General features: G+C 40.1%; 1 protein-coding gene across 3 annotated transcripts in view; it reads right to left on the bottom strand.

The window, feature by feature from the left end:
• THRAP3 (thyroid hormone receptor associated protein 3) overlaps window positions 1-21,913 on the bottom strand; it is a 70,936-nt gene that overhangs the window by 13,330 nt on the left and 35,693 nt on the right. For all 3 annotated transcript variants that reach the window (XM_063104800.1, XM_063104801.1, XM_063104802.1), the window contains exons 3-4: window positions 5,385-5,552; window positions 258-1,163 (exon numbers count right to left, since the gene is read on the bottom strand). In XM_063104800.1, coding sequence (XP_062960870.1) covers window positions 258-1,163; window positions 5,385-5,521 — 1,043 coding nt within the window. In that variant the 5' untranslated portion in view covers window positions 5,522-5,552. The remainder of the gene's footprint in view (window positions 1-257; window positions 1,164-5,384; window positions 5,553-21,913) is intronic.

The following is a 21,913-nucleotide window of genomic DNA, read 5'->3' as shown; positions in this document are numbered from 1 at the left end:
TTGGTAGAATCCAAGGCAAATTTTAAATGTGAAAACGTCATTGCAGAGTAGTCTAAAGAAACTTTTATGCTGCAATACAAATTCAGGAAGGTAGGAAAGCTAGAGTTAAGCTAAAGGTTTCCTTGGGTGATACTTTTAATGTTTGCTAATGAAAAATTAGGAAATGGGGATTACATTATTACCTTAGATCATATTACAATTAAATTGCCAGATGATAAGATAAAAACACAACCAGGCAGGGGAAACAAAATACTTGCCTCTTTGTATAGGCTGCTCCTCCTGAAGCAGCACTCTCCTCCTTCTGAGATGAGCCATACGTTGAGCCAGTGGCCGGTGGACTCTTACCCACAGGGCTCTTTTTGGACGGACTCAAGGACCCAGAACCATGGTCAAACTGACCTTGGTGTGTCCCAGACTGATACCCAGCACCACTCGGCAGAGATGAGCTCATCTGGGATGTGCTGGAAAGTGGAGGACTAGGTTTTGGCACAGGGCTAGGACGAGGTGACCGCCGCCTCACCACCACAGACTGCAGGGGGCTTTTTAGAGCTGGGCTCCGTTCCCGGGGACTCAGCTCAGAAACTGCCGAGGCCCGTGATGCAGAACCAGTGCTGTAGGTGTTGGCATCTGGCCACGGCTTTGAGCTCTCAGATGCTTTTGTATCTTGAGAGGTGCCTCCAGAGAATGTCTGCTCCTTGGCCTCATCTCCCTGGTTATCCCCAGCAGCCTGAGATGGCCGGCTATCCTTGGAAGAGGACTTTTTCTCCTTTGCAGATTTGCGCTTAGAAGATTCAACTCGGCTGTGGTTGGAGGAAGAACGAGAGGATGAGGAGCGCCTTGACCTGTCAGAAGAAGACTTATCGGAGTTTCTAGAATGGCTCCTGGACCTTGGTGAAGGGGACCTTCTCTTTGGGGACCGGGATCTGGAACGGCCCCGACGAGGACTGTATGCTTGCCGATAATTCTGCCAATTTGAGCGGTAGTTTCCATAGCCGCCTCGGTTATACTGGCCCCATGGATAAAAGCCTCTGTTGCGCCCACGGAAATAATAGGGCCTTCTATAGCCTCTGTTGTGACCTCGGAAATCCCGATTCTGATACACTCTTGGGTGATTTCTTTCTCTGTTATGAGCTGGAGAATATGATCTGGAACGAGACCTAGAACTGGAAAGGAGGGGAAGGGAGCAATGTATGATTTTTGACGTAAGCATTTTTTTGAAAAAAACCTGCCAACAAAGGTAACATTTTGAAATCCCTGTTCTTATGTGTCATTCATTTTCAGTTTTGTTTTCAAAGTAAAGGTACAAACTTAAATATTTAATCCCACTACTTATGACCCATATTCAGTAAAAAATTATAGATAAGAATCATTTCACAGCCTTGTAACGCCAAGATCAAGGGTTCAGATCCCCTTACCAACCAGCTGCCAAAAAATAAATAATGAAAAAATAAAATATAGTGTATAGGACTGGTTAGCTTATTTGGTTAGAGCGTGGTGTTGATAACACCAAGGTCCAGAGTTCGATCCCTGTTACTAGTGCAGTCACCAAAAATTTTTTAAAAGAATCATTTTACCAAATGATGAGACAAAGATTGTTTCATTAATAGTGCAGGCACATTTAAAATGGAGATAGACTGGCCACTTAGCTCAGCTGTTAGAGTGTGGTGTTATAACACCAAGGTCAAGGGTTCAGATCCCCTTACGGCCAGCTGCCAAAAAATTTAAAATAAAATAAAACAATAAAATGTTAAAAAAATAAAATAAAAGGAGATATGTTTCTACAGAGACAAAGAAAAAAGTATTCTTTTTTTTTTTTGACAGTTGCCCAGTACAAGGATCTGAACCCTTGACCTTAGTGTTATAACACCATGCTCTAACCAACTGTGCTAACCAGCCAGCCCTTAAAGTTTTCATAATGTAGTAAACTAAACAAAAGCAATTTTTAAATAGAATAATAATTGCTTAGAGTTTCACAGGCATGGGGGATTTTACAGGTCTCCAGGACACGGGAAGTGAGTTAGAACTGCAAGCTGTGGTACCTAGACAGGTAATTACTCAGGTCCTCTGGCCCCTAGACTGTTACAACACTCCACTCCCCATCCTAGTAATCTCTCTCTCTCTCTGTGCAAGGTGAATTTCTTAGATCCCATTGAGACCTAGGATTATAAAAGTACAGTTACAGCAGGTCAACATCAAAGAACACTCAGAGAATGGGACTTGGAGAATGCACTGTTCAAAGCTTAAAAGAATTTACTAAAATCAGATCAGAAAGCACCCAAATACTGTTTTTTACTGGTGACCTGGAAATGGTTGGTCTGTATGTATACCTATTCATTTTTGATGGCTGGCCGGTATAGGTATCAAACCACGGACTTTGGTGTTATCAGCACCACACACTAACCAACTGATGGTCTCACTATTTAGGTCAAATTCCTGTGGCTGAGCTTTACCTAGATGCCACAGGAGGGCACAATCTGAAAATAATGCACCCAAGTACACACAAGGTTAGCAGACAATCTACAAAATAGCTCCCACCCCAGTCTGCACATCTTTCAAGTAAACCTGAATATAAGTGCTGTGTTCTTCATTTAAAACCAGAACTCTAATGAAGTAAAGGTACATTTCCATAACTAACTTTGTAAAACCTATATTCATGAACACCACGCTTGTCAATGACAGGGAGCTTTGTTTCCATCAAAAAGCCAAAAACTATGTTTGTTGGTATAAAAATCCACTGTGGTTCTTGGATACCACTTGTCCTGTCTACTATTATTATACAGACTATTAACGTTAACCACTACCCTAAACAGTTAGCTAGAAATACCTAAAATTTACTAGAAAACTCTTTCCCCAAAACGTTTTCTTTACATATAGAATAAAAACTCTTTAGTTAATCAGTAGGCCTTCTCACATGAGGCCTAACTGGGAAAGGATGCATTTGGTTGTTTTTTAAAATAATGCCCATTTAGCAAATGTGCCAGGTTTTTCCAGGATTTTTTAACTAAACAGAACAGTTTTTCTTAAGAAACATACATTTAATTTAATCTAAGGAAGATAAAGTGGGACTGATTTTCCACTATTTATTAACCACTGTGCTCAGATTCTTTACCCCATGAACAACAGCAACTGGCAAAGATGCATCTTACTGTGGGTTGTTAATGGTTGCTATTTAAATACAATAGAAAAAAACATAACTTACCTTCCACACTTTTCATTCGAAAACAGTAACAATACAAGAAAAGAAGGGAGAGGCAGATGCAGGCTATGAAACTGAATATGACCCGATTAAATGGCTATGCTTGAGGAAGGTAATCCACCACCAGCACTAAGGAGGGTTTAATTCATGTTCCCATCCTCAGAGGCTACTGCTGCTTCTGTTACCAATTACTAGTGAGGGCCCTGTGGCATACTGCATCCAAAACCCGCAGTCATTGTACAGATGCAGGAACATGAGTCTCTGCAGATTGCAAATGAAGTTATTTAAGAGAAGTCACTTAAAAGGATACAGTCTGTGAAATAAAAGGAAATAATCAATTTTCTCCAATTCTGTAGAATTCAGCAGTTAGTTAATTTAAAGGCATGGTTTCTCAAACTCTCTGGACAGATACTTTCCTTATAGGAGAGGGAAAACAAAAGAAAAAACCATGAAACAGATAAGCCAGAAATAAAAATTGAACATCCAGTGGCAAACTGATCTGTTTCTAAAAAACAGAGAAGCCAGACTAGAATTAAGTATAAGCATGCTTTCCAGTGGAGAAATTCCTCCAGGATAATAATCTTGTAGGTATAAGACAGCAGCACATGAAGTGGCTCTAAGCCTACCCCACTACATATCTTAGCCTGCCTAAGATATTTTTTCCCTCATTTGCCAAGTCAATGACCATGCCAAATGGTTTGTAGAACAAGGAGAAAAGATCTGCCCAAATTCCAGTTGTCACAAATACGTCAGAGTTGGTTAACATTTTCGATTTTGGTTTATGCCAATTCAATTTTGTCTCTCACTTTTGGTTGTATAGCCTCTTGGTTTTAAACCAGTTATTTAGTTTCCATTTACTAGATTAAATTTTAAAACTATATCTTTCAGAACCAAATGCACTAAAACTGAAGTTTAAGGGTGCAAGGAAGGAGTTACTAAGAGTCTCTGCTCAGTCCTGTGGCCTTGATAGCAATTTCCTGAGGTAGATTAAAATATATTTAGTTTGATTTGCCCCTTCAACAGTTATGCATACCTATTTATGTTCAATCTTTGGTCTGAAATTAATTTTCAGGTTGGCTTCTCACAGATTCCATTTAAGAATTAACTTTTGTTCTTGTGAGGAAAAAAAAACCTCACCATTTGTTTAAATAGACTCTTTAGAAGTACTCTAGGGCTATGGAAACGATCAAGAGTAAAGTTTAATAACCTACTTTTCCTGAGGTTTATGTTAAATCTTATAATCAATTCATCTAAAGAAAAGGATTGTAGATACTCATCTAAAATAAATAGCAGGGGATGCAAGTACCAAAACTGACATTATCTCCTTATTAGTATAATTCTGACAAAAAGAATGAAATTGTACAAAGATCGCCTTTTAGTGTTTAAATACGTCAATGTTTCCCAAACTAACATAGAGAAACTTATTTCTACTGAAAGGTTCTTATTTACTCACAAAAGAAAATTAAGACACTTTTAAAGAATGAAAAACCCAACGAATAACATATCAAAAGAGGAAAGATGCTAGAGATTTGGCATCCTATCCCAAGACAAAACTGAAATAGGGTTCCAATTAAGGTGTGAGAACTGACTAAATTTTTAAAATATTGGCAATAAATTTAAAAAAAATTATTTTCATATTTAGTAAAATAAAGACGTCTACAACAGTGGTTTTTATGATGTGTTTTACTAAATAGATGCAGCTTGTTAGTAATTGGTACATTAGTTGTATATGAATGACTCCTGATAAATTTTTTTAAAGTTTATTTTAGTGTTATGGCTTCTCTTCCTCGAAAGGCTGTTCATATTATTAATCATCTTAACCATCCTTTCTTTGCTGATAATGCAAATAAATTTTGGTCCAAGTCTTCAAAAATACTTCAGTGAAAAATAATCAGGTATAGAGATTTGAAACAAGCAAGTAAAAATAAAATGTTCTTTCTTCCAAAGTAGATGGGAAATAATATGTGCTGGCAGAGGAGAAAAGGAATTAGGCAAACAGCATGGCAATCAAAGCTGATTTGAATCTATAGTTTTATAGAGACCTGGAATATTTTACAGCCCAATCCTGTACCTAAAGCCAACTCCCCACTCTATTTGACATTCACAACAAAAAGTCTAACTAAAGATCTTCAAAACCACATTGACTGATACAATGATTATCTCAACACACAAAACCATATCCCCTTACCTCAACCTGCGCTTCCTTGAACGAGAGACAGAGCGGCTCCGGGACCGGGACTTCGAAAATGAACGTGAACGAGATCTTGATGCAGATCTTGAGCGAGAAGAGCGAGATCCAGACTTGGATTTGTTTGTTTTTGACATCTCTGAAGAGAGGGTGGCTTTTCAATTATACCTAATGTAAGAAAACACATTCAAACAACTGAGTCCCTTTGCAAATTTGAACTTCTCCAGACATTTAGAAACATTTTTTAAAAACATGAAATGACTGATTTAAAAAAATCACTTTCTGTCCTTTCTTTAAAAGGAATTTCTTAGTACAAATCCCAAACAGACCAAGCCACAGCAGGAAATGGAAAACCTGACATGTAACCCTAACTGGATAACACTATGAAAGACTGACAAGGATAAGGGAAGCTATCAATAATTTGGTGCACAGTCGTTTCTCAATAATATGACAAGTTTTGAGAACTAAGTAAGCTGTTTGTAAAAGTGCTGAGAGAACCAATTTAAGACAAAGCGTTAGGTATTCTAATAAACAATATCACAGGGTGCTTCCCTGAAGCAATGAAACATAAAGAACTGGCTTTATCTTAATTTCCTGGGTCATTGGGATGTATTAACATCATGAAGCTTTCACTAACAATTCTTACTCCAAGGTCTCATGACAGAAAAGCCAAATGTTAATTCAAGAAGCAGAAGCACTACAAGGAATACCATTTAATCTGTGTAATTTGAGGTACAGGACCTAAACAGAATCTAAGTGTAGAGAATTTCAGGACAAATCGCCATCTAAAAGGAAACTAATGGTCAAAATAATGTATAAGAACAATCACCTCTGGAAATCCTTCCAAGAAATACACCTCCAAAAAGAAATGCAAAAAATCTCAGAAGACAAAATCATTTTAGGTAAGTCCCTAACTTAAGATGCAAATACAGTAAGACATGCTGAAATACTGAAATGTAAAACACCCATAGCTTAAGTTTATAAATGTGCAAGTGTTGGTAATTAACAAATAATGAGAGGGGGAAACTAGAGCATAAGAATTTGCACCATCTTAAATTTCAGAGAAAGTGAAGGCTATGATTTAACAACCCATGACAATTATCTAAAGAAAAGTATCCAACCAGAAGTAGGGGAACCACAGAGTTAAAACTTAAAAGTAACATATGGTCTAAAAACTTATTTTTGCCTTACTTCTACCTGAGACAGGCTTGGAGGTGGCATTTGTATGTAGCTATGTAAAGCTTACAGGATATTTATGTTGACAATGGGGAAAAAAATTTAAGTTGGGACTTAAGCAATGTATCCTGAAAGGCCAGGATACACCACTTCTTCAAGTAGGACAATTCAGCTGCCCTGACTTGATGGAATTACTACTTAAGAACATCTAGCTCTTTTTGCTCTACGTCTACAGTATGTTCATCAAACACTCTTCTAACTTATAGTTTGGTCTCTGGATGAACCTGCCTACCAGTAAAGACTGCTCTGGACAAATACTGGCTTTCCTGCAAGATATGTATCCATTGGAAGGTGACTCCCTGGCACTTTGATTTATCAGTAACAACTGCTAACATTTACTAAGATTTGCCAGACAAGGAGCTATGAACCTTCGTATTACCTCATTTTATATACACAAACCCCATTAAGTAATACATTCTGTACCTATTTTATAGAAGATGAAATAAAAACTTATAGAATTAGGTAACCTGCCCCCAAGATTCCACAGCTAGGTAAGTCCAGAATTCAAACACAGATCCGGCATCATGCTTGTGACTCACCAGTACCTTATGGGCTACTCCCATGTTATATACTCCACCCATTACATAGTTTCTTGTGAATGTGATCCATTAAAAAAAAACAACCCTGAAATGTGATTATTTGTGAAAGAATTTGATTCTTAAACAAGCAAAGCTGAGATGCTTAAGTGGGCAACAGCTCTCTTCCTTCACCCCATCTCCAACTCATACATTAAAAAAAAAAAAAAAAAAAGGAAAGAACAGGTTCAACGTGAAATCTGTCCCTCAGAGCCTCCAGTGTCCCTTGTGAAAAACAATAGGCATGCTTTTGCTGCAGATGATTTCAGAAAGCCCTAAATAGGAAAGGTATAGCCAGTTGTAGAGAACAAAGAGCTTCATGTAACAAGAGACTAACCACAAGAAACACAAATTCAGAGGCCAAGGACAACAAATTGGTCCTTGCTAGAAATGCATCCCAGCCTCTTCTGGTCGGTGAGGGGAGGGGGGAAGTTCTTTGTTTTAGAGCTTGCCTTACACCAGGCTTTTCAGCACAGCACTATTCTCAAACTTAATCAGAACAGGGTAGAAAATTACATCAGTGGAAAAGTAACTAAAACAGGCAATGATGCTGGTTTCCATCAGTTCTAGAAACTGAAAGCAAAATGGAAACATGCTATTTTTCTGCAAATGGCAATGGCTCTCTAAATTGGGGTGACCAGGCCGGCCCATGGCTCACTCGGGAGAGTGTGGTGCTGATAACACCAAGGCCACGGGTTCGGATCCCATATAGGGATGGCCAGCTGGCTCACTTGGGAAAGAAGAGTGTGGTGCTGACAGCACCAAGTCAAGGGTTAGGATCCCCTTACCGGTCATCTTTTAAAATTAATTAATTAATTAGATAGATAGACAGACAGACAGACAGACAGACAGACAGATAGGGGTGGCCAATTTCCAGAGTCTGTATTTGCAGAGGACAACTTTACCTCTAAAGGCTGGGATCACCTGCTTATTTCAGTTAGCTAACTCACAAAAAAATAATGATTCTGTAAATGTCAAGACACAGGAAAAATGACTTGATAAATGATGGAATCCTACCACATTTATTTACTTTCAAAATTAGAAGTAATGGTACTAGGAGATCCTGAGTGAAATTAATTTGTTGTAATTAAAATGAGTGGCTATCTGCCTTCCACCAACTTCTTTTGTCGTGTCATTTGAGTCATATTTCTTTTTTAAAAAAGCTTTATTGAAATACAGTTCACATGTCATACAATTCACCCTTTAAAAAAGCACACAATTCAATGATTTCTAATATACTGAGCATGCAGCCATCACAGTAATTTTAGAACATTTTCATCACTCCAAACAAAATCCATACCCATGAAAAATCTCCCCCATTTCTTCTCAATCTCCTCCCTGCCAGTCCCAGGCAACCACAAATTCACTTCTCTGTCTCTAAAAGATATGCCTATTCTGCATATTTCATATCAACAGAATCAGAGAATACACAGGTTTCTGTGACTGGCTTCTTTCACTTAGCATGATGTTTTCAAGGTTCATCCATGTGTTGTACTTCATTCCTTTTTATTCCACTGTATGGATATACCACATTTATTTATCCATGCATCCGCTGATGAACCTTTGGGTTATAACACTTTTCGGCTATTATGCATAATGCTGCTATAAACATTCATTCGTGTAAAGTTTTTATAAGTTTTTGTTTCCTTAGGTACATACCTGAGAGTGGAAATTATTGGTCACATGGTAATCTATGCTTAACTTTGTGACGAACTGTCAGACTATATTCCAAAGCTGCTACATTTTACATCCACACCAGGAATGTACGCGGGTTCTAATTTTTCCACCTCTTCAACACTTGTTACTGTCTTTTTTAAAAATTATAGCTGTTCTAGTAGGTGTTATCTCACTATGGTATCTCACTATGGTTTTGATTTGCATTTCCCTAATAACTAATGATGCTGAGTGTCTTTTCATATGTTTGCTGGTTATTTGTGTCTTCTTTTGGAGAAATGTTTATTCAGATACTTTGGCCATTTTTAAACTGGGTTGTCTCTTTATTACTGAGTTGTTAAGAGTTCTTTATAAACTCTGGATACATATACAGGGTTGGCCAGTTAACTCAGCTGGTTAGTGTGCAACGTTGGTAACACCAAGGTCAAGAGTTCAGATCCCCATTGGGCCAGCTACCCCCCACCCCCAAATTCTGTATAAAAGTCCCTTGTTAGATATATAATTTGCAAACATTTTCTCCCATTTTGCAGGTTTTCTTTTCACTTTCTTGATGCTGTCCTTTGAAGCACAAAGTTTTGTTTTGTTTTTAATTTTGATAAAGTCCAATTTACTATTTTTCTTGTTGCTTGTACTTTTGTTGTCATGTCTAAGAAAGTTTTGTCTAACCCAAGGTCATGAAGATTTATTCCCAGGTTTGCTTCTAAGAGTTTTATACATTAAAGTCTATGGTCCATTTTGATTTAATTTCTGTGTATGGTGTGAGATAAGTATACATATGTTCCAGCACCATTTGTTGAAAAGGCTATTCTTTCCCCACTGAATTATCTTGACATCCTTGTCAAAAATCAATTAACCATAAATGTGAGGGTGTACTTCTGGACTTTCATTTTATTCCACTGACTTATCTATCCTTATACCAGTACCACTGTCTTGATTACTGTAGCTTTGCACTACATTTTGAAATCAAAAAGTGTGAGTACTCCCATTTTCTTGTTTTTCAATAGTACTGGCTATTCTGGGTACATCCCCATATGATTGGGGGGGGCTGGCCACAGGGATGGAACTCTGGACTTGTTTATTAGCACTACACTAACCAACTAAACTAACTGGCCAGCAACATATGGATTTTAGAATCAGCATGTCAATTTCTGGAAAAAAGAAAAAAAAAGCTTGAGTGTGCTGATCTGCAGATCAATTTAGAGAGTACTGTCATTTTTTTTTTTGTTTTGGCAGCTGGCCGGGAAGGGGATCTGAACCCTTGACTTTGGTGTTACCAACACTGCACTCTAACCAAGTGAACTAACTGCCCAGCCATAGTATTGCAATCTTAATAGTATTAAGTCTTCCACCTCCATGAATATGGGGTGAATTTCCCTAATGTTTTGTCGTTTTCAGAGTACAGGTTTTTGGGCCGAGCCCGTGGCGCACTTGGTAGAGTGCTGCGCTGGCAGCGCGGCCACGCTCCCGCCGCGGGTTCGGATCCTATATAGGACGAAAAAACGACAAAAAAAAAAAAAAAAGAGTACAGGTTTTGCACTTCTTTAAATTTATTCCTAAGTATTTTACTCTTTTTGATGCCATTGGAAGTGGATTTGTTTTCTATTTCATTTTCTAATTGTTCATTGCTATTGTGCAGACATACAATTTGTTTTTGTATACTGATCTTGTAATCCTGCAACCTTGCAAATTCATTTGTTCGTTCTAATAAGTTTTTAGTGGATTCCTTAAGATTTTCTTATAAGATCATATCATCTGCAAAAAGAGATAACTTAGATGACTTTTATTTTATTTTCTTGCCTAACTGCCTTGGCTAGAACCTCTAGTAGAATGTTGAATAGAAGCGGCGAGAGTGGACATCCTTGTCTTGGTCTTGTTCCTAATCTTAAGAGAAAGTATTCAGCCTTCTATTTTAAGACGTCAGCTGTAGGTTTTTCATAGATGCCTTAATCAGACTGCAGCAGTCTCCTTTTAGTCCTACTTTGTGAATATTTTTATGACAGTATCAGATTGTTTTCAAATGATTTTACTGTATCTATTGAGATGATCATGTGGTTTTGATCCCTTATTCTGACATGGTTTATTACATTACTTGATTTTCACCTATTATCTTTTAACTCTTGCCTTTCAAAGTAGGTCTCAAAACTAGTCTTCCCTATTTATGAATCTCTACTACTACCTTAAGAATGGGAAAAGTCCCTGAGGACTGACCCCATGTAAGCTTGGACTCCCTGTCCCTCACCCAGGCTTCAGGACTGAAAGCCTCTGCTCTGCTACGGCAGCAGCACACTTTTCCACTTTAGAAGACACAACATTTCGTGGCTGTTTTAGGTAACACAGGAGTGCTAATTAAGTTTAACAATTCAGGATACCAAACCTAGGAGGCTACAAAAATGAACCAGTCAGGGACCATGTCTGATTTGTTCTCCATTTTATCTTCAGTGATTAGCATGGTGTTTAGGCACGAAGTGAACCCTTTGTATTTACTAAATGAATAAACAGGCTCTTTCACATTTCTTCATTCTCCATTCTCTTCACCGTATAAGCAGGAATAACAACAACAACAAAAAAATCAGTTCATCAAATATTAACATTCCAGTCCAGGATTAGAATTAAGTATGTACAAGAGCCCTCATTACTCCAGCTAAACTAGAAATTGAGTTCATTTTCATCCCTGTTACATCTTATTCAAAGGCACAGAAGGCTAAACTGATCTCAGTGTTAGGGAGACAATTTATTAGTGCCAGGTTAGAATAAAACTCCACTGCCACCGAAACCAGTCAAGACAGCCATGTTTTCAAAAGTCACTAAAGGCAAGAAATGGAAAATTCTTGGTGAACAAGCCATGAAATAACTAATAAAGAAAAGACAGATCCAAAAACACCAAGAAAGAAATTCACCATTAACAAAGGGTTTAAAGCAGTGAGCCTGATTTCTGCTCTGTATGCCTCTGGATAGCTAGGGTAGGAAAACAGAGCTCAGATGAAATATTAAACATGTTTACTATTTTATTCTTTTCTCTGGAGATTTTTCTCTCCCAAGTAAAAGAGGGAGGGAAACAGGGAAACAAAATCCAGAGCAGCTGTGGTATCTCCAGAGTAAAACTCTGCCAAGGCTTCAAAACCCATCCATATCCATGAAGAAATCAGAGACCCCTTTCTGACATTTACTTTGTTATTAAGCAGCTTGCTCTCTTATGTTATTAAGATAAATCAGTAAATATAATACTAATTTTACTTATAAGGTCTTAAAAACTCATAGAAAAAAATATCCATGTGTGTATTATTCCCCCTCTTAAAAAAAGAGAGGGTGTCCTTTAAAGACAGTGATGATTTTACTGCTTAAATAATTTAAAGATACAACAAAAGTATGTCATAAAATCAAAATTATTATGGAATTTAGTACTGAAATTCTTAAAACTTTGGGGCGGCTGCTCCTAGATCTGAATAAAGCCTAATAATTTTTTACCCAAGGTTCCCAGGACTTCTTCCTATTACCTAGCTCGTAGACCTGCATGTGAAGGGTTTGTGACCCAGTATATTAAGCAGGCTCGAGGGGTCTATGAGCCCCAGCTTTACAACTGGCATAGTCAGCAGGATTCTGAGCAGGTACAGGAGCCAACAGCCCCTTGGGAAGAGGAGGAAATGTGGCTACTCTTGAGTATGTGGTGCCCAGTGACCACTTTCCTGTTGACCGGGATCTGGTTGCTGCTCACTATACTGCAAGCTGATTGAGATTTGCAGCAGAAAGCAGAGTTGTTGGAAGCACGGATACTTGTCCTGGAGGATGATGTGCAGCAACTAGTCATCCCTGCTTCTCACACCAGGGAGGATGACAAACCCAGTGGTAAGTTGAGGAAGACCGTGCGTATCCAGGCACAACCTGTTGTACATCAGAAAATGAAGCACAAGCAGCCTATGGGACGAGGTGGACAACCGGTGGGCAATCCATGGGTGACCCAATTCACTACCTATGTTCCGCATACCCAGGTCGGATTAGTTGACTTGGGGAGACAGTTCCAGCAGAAACACGGGGATTCCCTGGCTGCTTGGCTGCTGCGGTTATGGGACCTAGGGGTGGATAGTGTGATATGCTCTGGTGAGGAGATAGAAAGGTTGCCTCCATTACCATGCACCTGTCCCTGCGGCAGCGGCTAAAGAATAGCCGCAGATATGCACAAAGGCCAGGTAATCACTCCTTAATGGACTGGGTGACTGCAGCTGCCTGAACCGTGTGGGCAAATACTGGAGAACTGCCCAAAATTATGAATAAATGGCAAACATATGCCAAGTTGGTTCAAATAATTCAGGAGCTGGGGATGTGGCAGCCCATGTTTAATGTGAACACCCATGGCCCAGACAATGAATGTGTTACAGGCAGCATGAGACACATAGTCCTGCAAAATGCCCCACCAATGTCCTTTGGGTCACTGAAGGCCATGCTGGCCCCATACGGTGGTCATCCTATACATGAAGTAATGACCATGATAGCCAACCTGGATTAAATAGAGGAGAGGAGACAAGCAAAAGGGGTCCAAAAAGTGGCTAAGACCAAACCCCCAAGAAATGCTCGGGATTTTATCCCGAGGGGACCAAGCAAGACCAGCCGTAGGCAGATGTGGCTTGACTTGCTCGCAGCAGGGGTTAATAGCAAGAAAACTAACTAGGAACCAAATGTGGTCCTGTTTGCCTTGTGGCAGCAATTACGCCCTGAACAGCGTTTCACTAAACATCCAGAAACAGGTAGCAAGATAGGCCCTGTGGATTTAAAGGCTTTTTTGGTCGCTCCAAAGGAGGCAGATGAACTGTTCCATTTTGATTAGGGAGCAGGCCAAGGTGCTTGTCTTTTGGGGGCAGGCAAGGACCGGAGACCTCACGTTGAACTGGCATTACATTGGTCAAGGACAAACGTGCAGTGTGTATTGGCGCTGGTGGATATGGGCACAGAATGTAGCCTGATATATGGCAATCCAGGTAAGTTTCCAGGGGCCACAGTCCGTGTAGATGGCTATGGAGGACATACTATTGAAGTAAAAGCTGTGTCATTATGGAGGACATACTATTGAAGTAAAAGCTGTGTCATTGCCAATGGGCATAGGACAATTGCCCCCTCATGTATATACCGTATACATATCGCCAGTAGCTGAATACATCTTGGGTATGGTTGTACTTTATGGTTTGCACCTGCAAACAACAGTTGGAGAGTTTTGGCTGCAAATACAGACAGTTAAAGCCTGTGTTACAGGGATATGCTACATATAACCCACAGCTGTTACCCAAGCCAAGATGTGTAGTTAATGTAAAAGCAGTATTGCCTACCAGGAGGACATGCAGAGATAGGTGCCACTATATTGGAGCTGGAGAAAGTTGGCATAATTTGTCCTGCTCATAGACCATTTAATGCTCTGGTATGGCCAGTGAAAAAACCTGATGGTACCTGGAGAATGACTGTAGATTATCAAGAACTAAACAAAGTAGTGTCTCCTTTGCATGCAGCCCTGCCCTTGGTTCACAACTTGATAGATCAGCTGACGACTCAGCTGGGAACTTATCCTTATGTACTGGACCTTGCAAATGCTTTTTTCTCTATTCCAATCTCGCTGAGAGCCAAAATCAGTTTGCCTTCACCTGGGAAGGGAGGCAGTAGGCCTTTCAAGTACTGCCCCAAGGTTATCTGCATAACCCAACCATCTGTCATAGTTTAGTGGCTGGGGACCTAGCCAAGTGGACTAGGCCCAGCACGGTTACAATGTTTCACTATATTGATGACATGTTACTAACCTCTGATTCTCTTACATATTTAACCCAGGCAGCTCCAACGCTGCTAAGTCATTTGGAACAATGTAGGTGGGCCGTGAACACAGCCAAAGTGCAAGGATCTGGGCTGTCAGTCAAATTGTTGGGAGTAGTCTGGTCAGGTAAGACGAGAGTCATCCCAGAAGCTATTATAGACAAGATACAGGAATACCCTCAACCCACAACAGTAGCTCAGTTACCGACATATTTGGGACTTCTGGGGTATTAGAGAGCTTCTGTACCCCATATGGCCCAAATGGCATGCCCACTGTATGCATTAACAAAGAAAAGAGCCTCCTAGAATTGGACTGAGGAAGAACCAGTTTACTGGGCTACAAAAAGAGCAATACAGCAAGTGGCTTTACAAGTGGCTGATCCCACTAAGCCTTTTGAATTAGATGTACCTATAACCCAAGAAGGTTTAGGATGGGGTTTATGGCAGAGACAAGACTGGATCCGAAAACCTGTAGGATTCTGGTCTCAGCTCTGGAAGGGTGCTGAAGTGCATTATGCTCTAACAAAAAAACAGTTAGCAGCTGTGTATTCTGCCTTGATGGCCACTGAAGCTATGACACAGGAACTGCCAAAGTCCTAGTGAGGACAACATACCCCATACTAGGTTGGCTGCACATGTGGGCAACCACCCCTAAAACGGGCATAGCTCAGACTCCCACTCTGTCTAAATGGGGAGCATATATAGAACAAAGAAGCACTGTGTCAACAAATCCTCTGTTCAAAGAGTTGCAAACTGTGCTAAGACCAGGAGAGGTCATGGAGGAAACTTTGCCACAACCCTTACTCATGGAGGTGGAGGCTACACCTTTCCATGAGGAACAGGGACCTATCAGAGCAAGTTTGGTATACAGATGGCTCTAGCATGGGACCCTCAGCATCGTGGAAAGCTGTTGCTGTCCAGCCCTTAACAGATACCATATGGTGTAAAAATGGCACAGAGCAAAGCAGTCAATGGGCTGAATTGAGAGCAGTATGGATGGTAATAAAAAATGAGCCTGGGCCATTAACCCTCTGTACTGACAGCTGGGCTGTGTACAAAGGCTCAACTCTTTGGATCTCTACTTGGAAATATCAACAGTGGATGGTAGGCCACTGACCCCTGTGGGGACAAGCCATGTGGCAAGAGTTATGGGAATTGGGACATGAGAAAGAAGTAACTCTTTTCCATGTCATAGGACACTTTCTCTTAGCCAGTCCAGGCAATGACGAAGCCAATGCCTTGGCTAAGGTAAGATGGCTGGAGAGAGCCCCAGCTACTGATGTAGCCCAGTGGTTACATCGACAAATGCAGCACACTGGCGGCAAAACCATGTGGATGGCAGCTCAAAGATGGGCCCTAAGTATAAAATAGGAAGATGTAGTGAACGTCTGTCATGTTTGTCCAGTATGTGCTCAAGAGAGTCCACACCCCCAGTGGGTGCCCCATACAGATGGGCAAATAAGTCGAGGAAGGGTGCCCTTGACTCGATGGCAAGTGGACTTTGTCAGACCACTGCCAAGGTCAGTGAATTCCAGATACATCTTCACAGCTATTGATACGGCTTCTGTTCTTCTGTTTGTATGGCCTTGTATGGCCCCAGACCAGGTAAACACTGTGAAGGCACTGAACAGCTTTACAGCCATGTATGGCCGGCCTGTAGTCATAGAGAGTAATAATGGAACCCACTTTACTGGACATGAGGTTCAGAAGTGGGCTTTCCAGTTGTCTATTCAGTGGAAGTTACATATGCCATATCATCCCCAGGCAGTGGGAATGATTGAACAGTCTTTTAAAAAAGGGACTAGGGCTGGCCCATGGCTCACCTGGGAGAGTATTATGCTGATAACACCAAGGCCAAGGGTTCAGATCCCTATATAGGGATGGCCAGTTAGCTCACTTGGGAGAGTGTGGTGCTGACAATACCAAGTCAAGAGTTAAGATCCCCTTACCAGTCATCTCTTAAAATAAATAAATAAACAATAAAAATAAAAATAAAAAAGGGACTAAAGCTATCTGCCCAACCCCCATCCCTGAAGGGGTGGACACAGCGGTTGTGGCTGACAGTCAGGATTCTAAATGACAGAGCCTGCAAGGGCGGGCCCTCTGCAGTGGAAGTTCTGTTGCATAGGGCCACAGCACCTACACAACTGCAAGTCACTACCTAAACATAAGCTTTTGAAGCCAGGATATGGCAAGAATAGAAATATTCTCTTACCAGCCCCAACATGTTTGCAACAGGGACAGACAGTACAATGGGAATGGCCTTGAAGAATAAAAGCCCCCCATATACGCTGGGTAGGCCTAATAGGGCCTTGGGGGAAAGGACTAGAAGAAGACTTGCAAGTTTCACCTTGGGTGACAAGTACCTGGCCTCCCCAAGTAAAGGTAAAATGGCCTGGAACAGATAAGCGCTCTATTCCAAAAAGCACATTTGTATTATCATTATGGTCAACTATGAGTTCCCCTATACTGTTACATGTAGATCCAACAGTGTTAGCAGATAATGTATAGTATCATAAACCAGGTAAGATACCTATTTTTGCAACCATCCTTTCTCAGGATGGCAAACTGGCATGTATCCTACCAGACAGGCGAGAACTTCCCCTATTTTTACTAATAACCCTTGTCTTTTCACCGATAGTGTTCTGGCTGCGGGCACCAGAGTTGACTGGGCACATACGTACGTTCTTGTGACCAATGTGTCGGCTTACTGAATATGCTTACTGAACTTCCCATCAGTCTGACTACAGGATTCCCATGGAAAACCACCCCAATGATGACTACTAACTGGACATGTACGCTAACAGCTGAAAGGACACAACTAAAGGACAAGCCTTAAGGCATACTGAACAGACAATAGGTTATATGAATGTAAGGATCATTTATCCTCACTAAGGGAACATCGAGGAAGATTCTGAATGTGTAGATTGCACGGCAAGGAACCCTGAAGAGGTGGATTGTTGGGAAAATATAGGAAATGGTCAGGGACCCTCAGATGTTCGGAATCTTGCTGAGCATTTAATGTAAATATGCGTGTGCGCCCAAGTGTTCCTTGGTTATTGTCTAATGTAATCGTACGTGTGCACCCAGGTGTCCTGGGTTACAGACTTAAGTACAAAGGACTAACAGCTCTGATAACGTGGTGCTCCTCGGACACTCTGGGAGGCCACCAGGGCAGCTGCTCCTAGCTCTGAATAAAGCCTAATAATTTCTTATCACAGCTCCCAGGACCTTTTCCTATTACCTAGCTCGTAGACCTGCGTGTGAAGGGTTTATGACCCAGTCTGTACAATGGGCTTGAGGGGTCTATGAGCCCTAACCCTAGCTTTACAATGGTCAAAATCCTAACAAGTTTGGGTGGATAAAGTCAGCCTAGTCTCTGCAGCTCCTTTCCGACACTTTCCCCTAAAAACATCAGATCCCTATTTTTAAAAAAGAGACATGGGGACTGGCCAGTTAGCTTAGTTGATTAGAGCACAGCCTTGTAATACCGAGGTCAAGGGTTTGGATGCTGTACCAGCCAGCCTCCAAAAAAAAGGAGAGAGACATGCAACTAAGGGACCCAAATGGCTTTTCCATGTGTATGCTCTGCAAATAAGTCTAAAAAGAATCATTTATAGCAAATAACACTCTGATTTAAACTTAAACATAAACACATTTAAAGTAAACTCCACAAGTACAACCTTAAACTATCTCCCAATTATAGGGCACGAGTAGTCCAAAAAGCCATTCCCATTGTTCCATCAACTTGTTTTTAGAAGTTTGAATGTTTCATAACAGCTGAAAAAATTATTATGAGAAGGGAGAAAATACACATTAATAAATTACTTTTTTTTATTTGGGCTTTATGGAGCCCAAAGTCCATGTAAAAACTGTGAGCTCATTTCAACTGTTTGGTATTTGGAGAAATATTTGACTGTAATTTTCCACCAGTGTACTTTTATGCTAGTCTTACTACTGACTTCCCTGAAAATAACTCTTTTTTAGTGAAAGCACATATTTTAGTTCACTTATGTGAACAATGCACCTGTTTGCAAAACAAATTCTTAATTATACTTTCCTTATAGTTGTTAGCTGGAAGAGAATTCAAAGGAGGAACCAGCTTGGCAAATTTCACCAAAGCAATTCAGCACAGAAACCCCTGTGTATTCAAAAACTGAAAGGTTATGGGATGGCCAGTAAAGCCTATAACCTCAGAAAAACAGTACTTGGCCCTTGGCTTTTGTGTCAGGGTAACTGCAAAGACAAATGGTCCAATTCTGTTTTCTCTACATGAAAAAACTAACTCATGTTAGACACATGGACAATTTTCTAAGTGGCATTAATAAGTTTCCCTGAGGGTAAGCTCTGAAGTAGTTTAGAGTACAGCAATTAAGGAATGGCAGGCCTGGCACAATACTGCCAGTGTGAGAAGTAATGGGCCAGCTCTTATCCACAGAGGTTCAATTCCAAGTCCTCTAAAAAGTCAATCGCTGTTCTTCCTTTTCTAGCCCTCATATTTCTTTGGATGACAAATAGGAGCACTGAGTTATCTATCTGTCAGAAAATTCATACTAAACTGCATAGCCACAAAATAATAATAATAATAATAATAATATTAATAAAAAAAAAAGACCATGCCTTTTTTGCTGTCACCTCAAACTCAAACAAAAGGCCCTTTCTAATAATACTGCTACCCACTCATTTTGGATGTCTTGAGCTCCCAAATGTAAAACAGAATTGTTCTGACAGAGCTCGGTCTCGAAAAGCCACCAGATGCCCTGTATTCTGTGAGTGGGTGTGGGGACTGTGGTCTCTTGCCTATCCAGCAGGTAGCCCATCCTACCTCTCCTTGATTTACCTCATTCCAAGCCAAGTGTCAGTTATCAATTAATAACAACAGATTTTGCCCTGGCCTCCTGTTTGGCTATTGCAAACTGTATCCCCCCCCAAAAAAAAAACTATCAAGACCCCTGGGGGAGGGCAGAATGGATCTTTCTCATTGCTACTAGTGGGCAATGAAAGGCTGAAAAACACAACTGGTGTCAAGCAAGTGCTCAGAGGCTCCTTAAATGAAAGAAATTTACCAAAACTAAACTAATGCTCCTAAATAAACACAAAACCCTTATTTGAGGCAAGAGTTTTTACCTCTCTATGCCTATTTTTCAACAATAAAATAAGAATTTGGAAGAGCTGACAAAAAAAGGAGAATCATTCCTACCCCCCCATACTCTAATCCCACTAACTCTGAAATTTACTGGAGAAGACATCATTTAAGATTCATATCCTATTCTACTCCTTTTTAAAAATTAATTTGCCTGCAAATAGATATTAACTATCCAGGGACTTGGCCATTTACTTTCTGATTGTACTTAAACTTATCACTTGCATCTGGGGCAATTCACCTACCCCAGTTTCAGGTAGCACCATCTCACCTGGGAAAAATGAGTTCCCAAAGCAAGTCAGAGATCTGCTACAGAATTTTATCTGGGTGAGGGACACTGTACTGCTGGCTTCTTTCCATCAGAGACAGCAAGAGATCACATTTCCCTCCTGCTTTTCAGTGAGTGAATTAGTTTCTGGTCCTATCACATGGCAAACTCCACTCCTTCCATCGTTTTCCCTTTTAAAGGAACAGGACATTACTTCTCAATAACTTGGAAAGGTAGGAAAAATTCAATGAGATATGTATTTTCCATGGGGCACAGAATATAGCAGGCAGAGAAGCACTATTTATTTCAAGGCTGATTTCCACACAGGAATGAGGGTTTTGTAAAAGCTTTTTTATTTTTTTTAACACTAGGGAAAATATTAAATCATTTAAGATAATAATGCTAAATCACTGTTACAGTAAGCACCATTGTTCACTTCTTCAAACTGTGTTACTCCCCCTACCCCCAAAATATATGGAAGTCTTAACACAGCTGGGATATTATATATATTCACAGAAAGCAACATAATTTTAATCAATCAAAGTTTGAAAATTCAGAAAAATACACACAAATAATAAACTTGGGTCTCAACCAGCATGAAAAGACTAGTAAACTGTAGAAAACATATGCAAAAGATTTTACACACTAATTTCTTTTATCATAAAAATGTCTCCTAGAGATATTCTGAAGGGATATTTGTGTAGGTTGGTAAACTCAACTTTATTTGCCATCCTGTGTTACAAGAACATGATTTATCTAATAACGTCATAACAAAAGGAAGTGACTTGGAATGAGAAAGGAGTTCTGTGAGATCTAAGAAAGTAATGATCTCTGCAGTTTATTCATTTATTAAGTACGGATAATAGTGGACATATTACTTATCTCCTAAGGTTTGGGGACAGGTAGCAGGTTGAGCTTTAAAAACAACAGGATACTGCACCAAAAAGTGCTTACTGGAAAGGTAAACACAAAATCATTTCAGAGTTTTAAAAATCGTTTTGCTTTCTCATTAAAGCAGGTTTCACAATTTCTGTACTTTTGTGGTAAGACTGGTGTGAGTATACACCCCCAAAAATCTCATGGTCTGACAAGTACCAAGAGCATTCTGTTCACTCTATCAGCATTTACTGAACACTTACTGTGCCATGCATGCCAAGTGTGCTACATGCAACAAACAAGAAAGACAATCCCGTTGTAACTGTATGTGGAAAATCATTTTTTAATCTTTTCAGGCCCATGATGTGATGTTGGAAGTTTTTTTTCTGCTTTGGTGAACAGTGTAAAAAGCATCAGAGTAAAGTCAGGAAAGTTACTACCTGTCAGATCTTTTCCAAGTTACATCCTCTCTTCCAACTAAACTTTTCTTTCTTGTTAACAGGGATAACACTTTCGTTAATAACGTATCAATTTTGGCTCACTAACTGTGGCAAATGTAGCATACTAGTGTAAGATGTTAATTTTACGGGAAACTGGACAAGGAATATATAGGAATTGTTATAGATTAAATTGTGGCCCCCCACACACACCCACCCAATTCATATGTTGAAATCTGCAGTACCTCAGAATGTGGCCTCATTTGGAGAGAGGGTCTTTATTGAGGTATATGACTGGTGTCCCTATAAAAAGGAGAAAACTGGAGACAGAAATGTGGAGGGAACACCATGCAAAGAGACACTGGGACAAGACTGGCCATCTACAAGCCAAGGAGAGGGGCCTGGAACAGATCTCTCAGAAGGAAACAATACTGCCAATACCTTGATTTTGAACTAACTTCCAGAATTATGAGACAAAAATATTGCTGTTGGTTAAGGTTCCCAGTTTGTGGTACTTTGTTACAGCTGCCCTA

Source organism: Cynocephalus volans, chromosome 8, assembly GCF_027409185.1.
Source record: "Cynocephalus volans isolate mCynVol1 chromosome 8, mCynVol1.pri, whole genome shotgun sequence".
NCBI classification, from domain to species: Eukaryota; Metazoa; Chordata; class Mammalia; order Dermoptera; family Cynocephalidae; genus Cynocephalus; species Cynocephalus volans.
The sequence above is the reverse complement of the archived record's forward strand: the minus strand, read 5'-3'. Positions and strand labels throughout refer to the sequence as shown.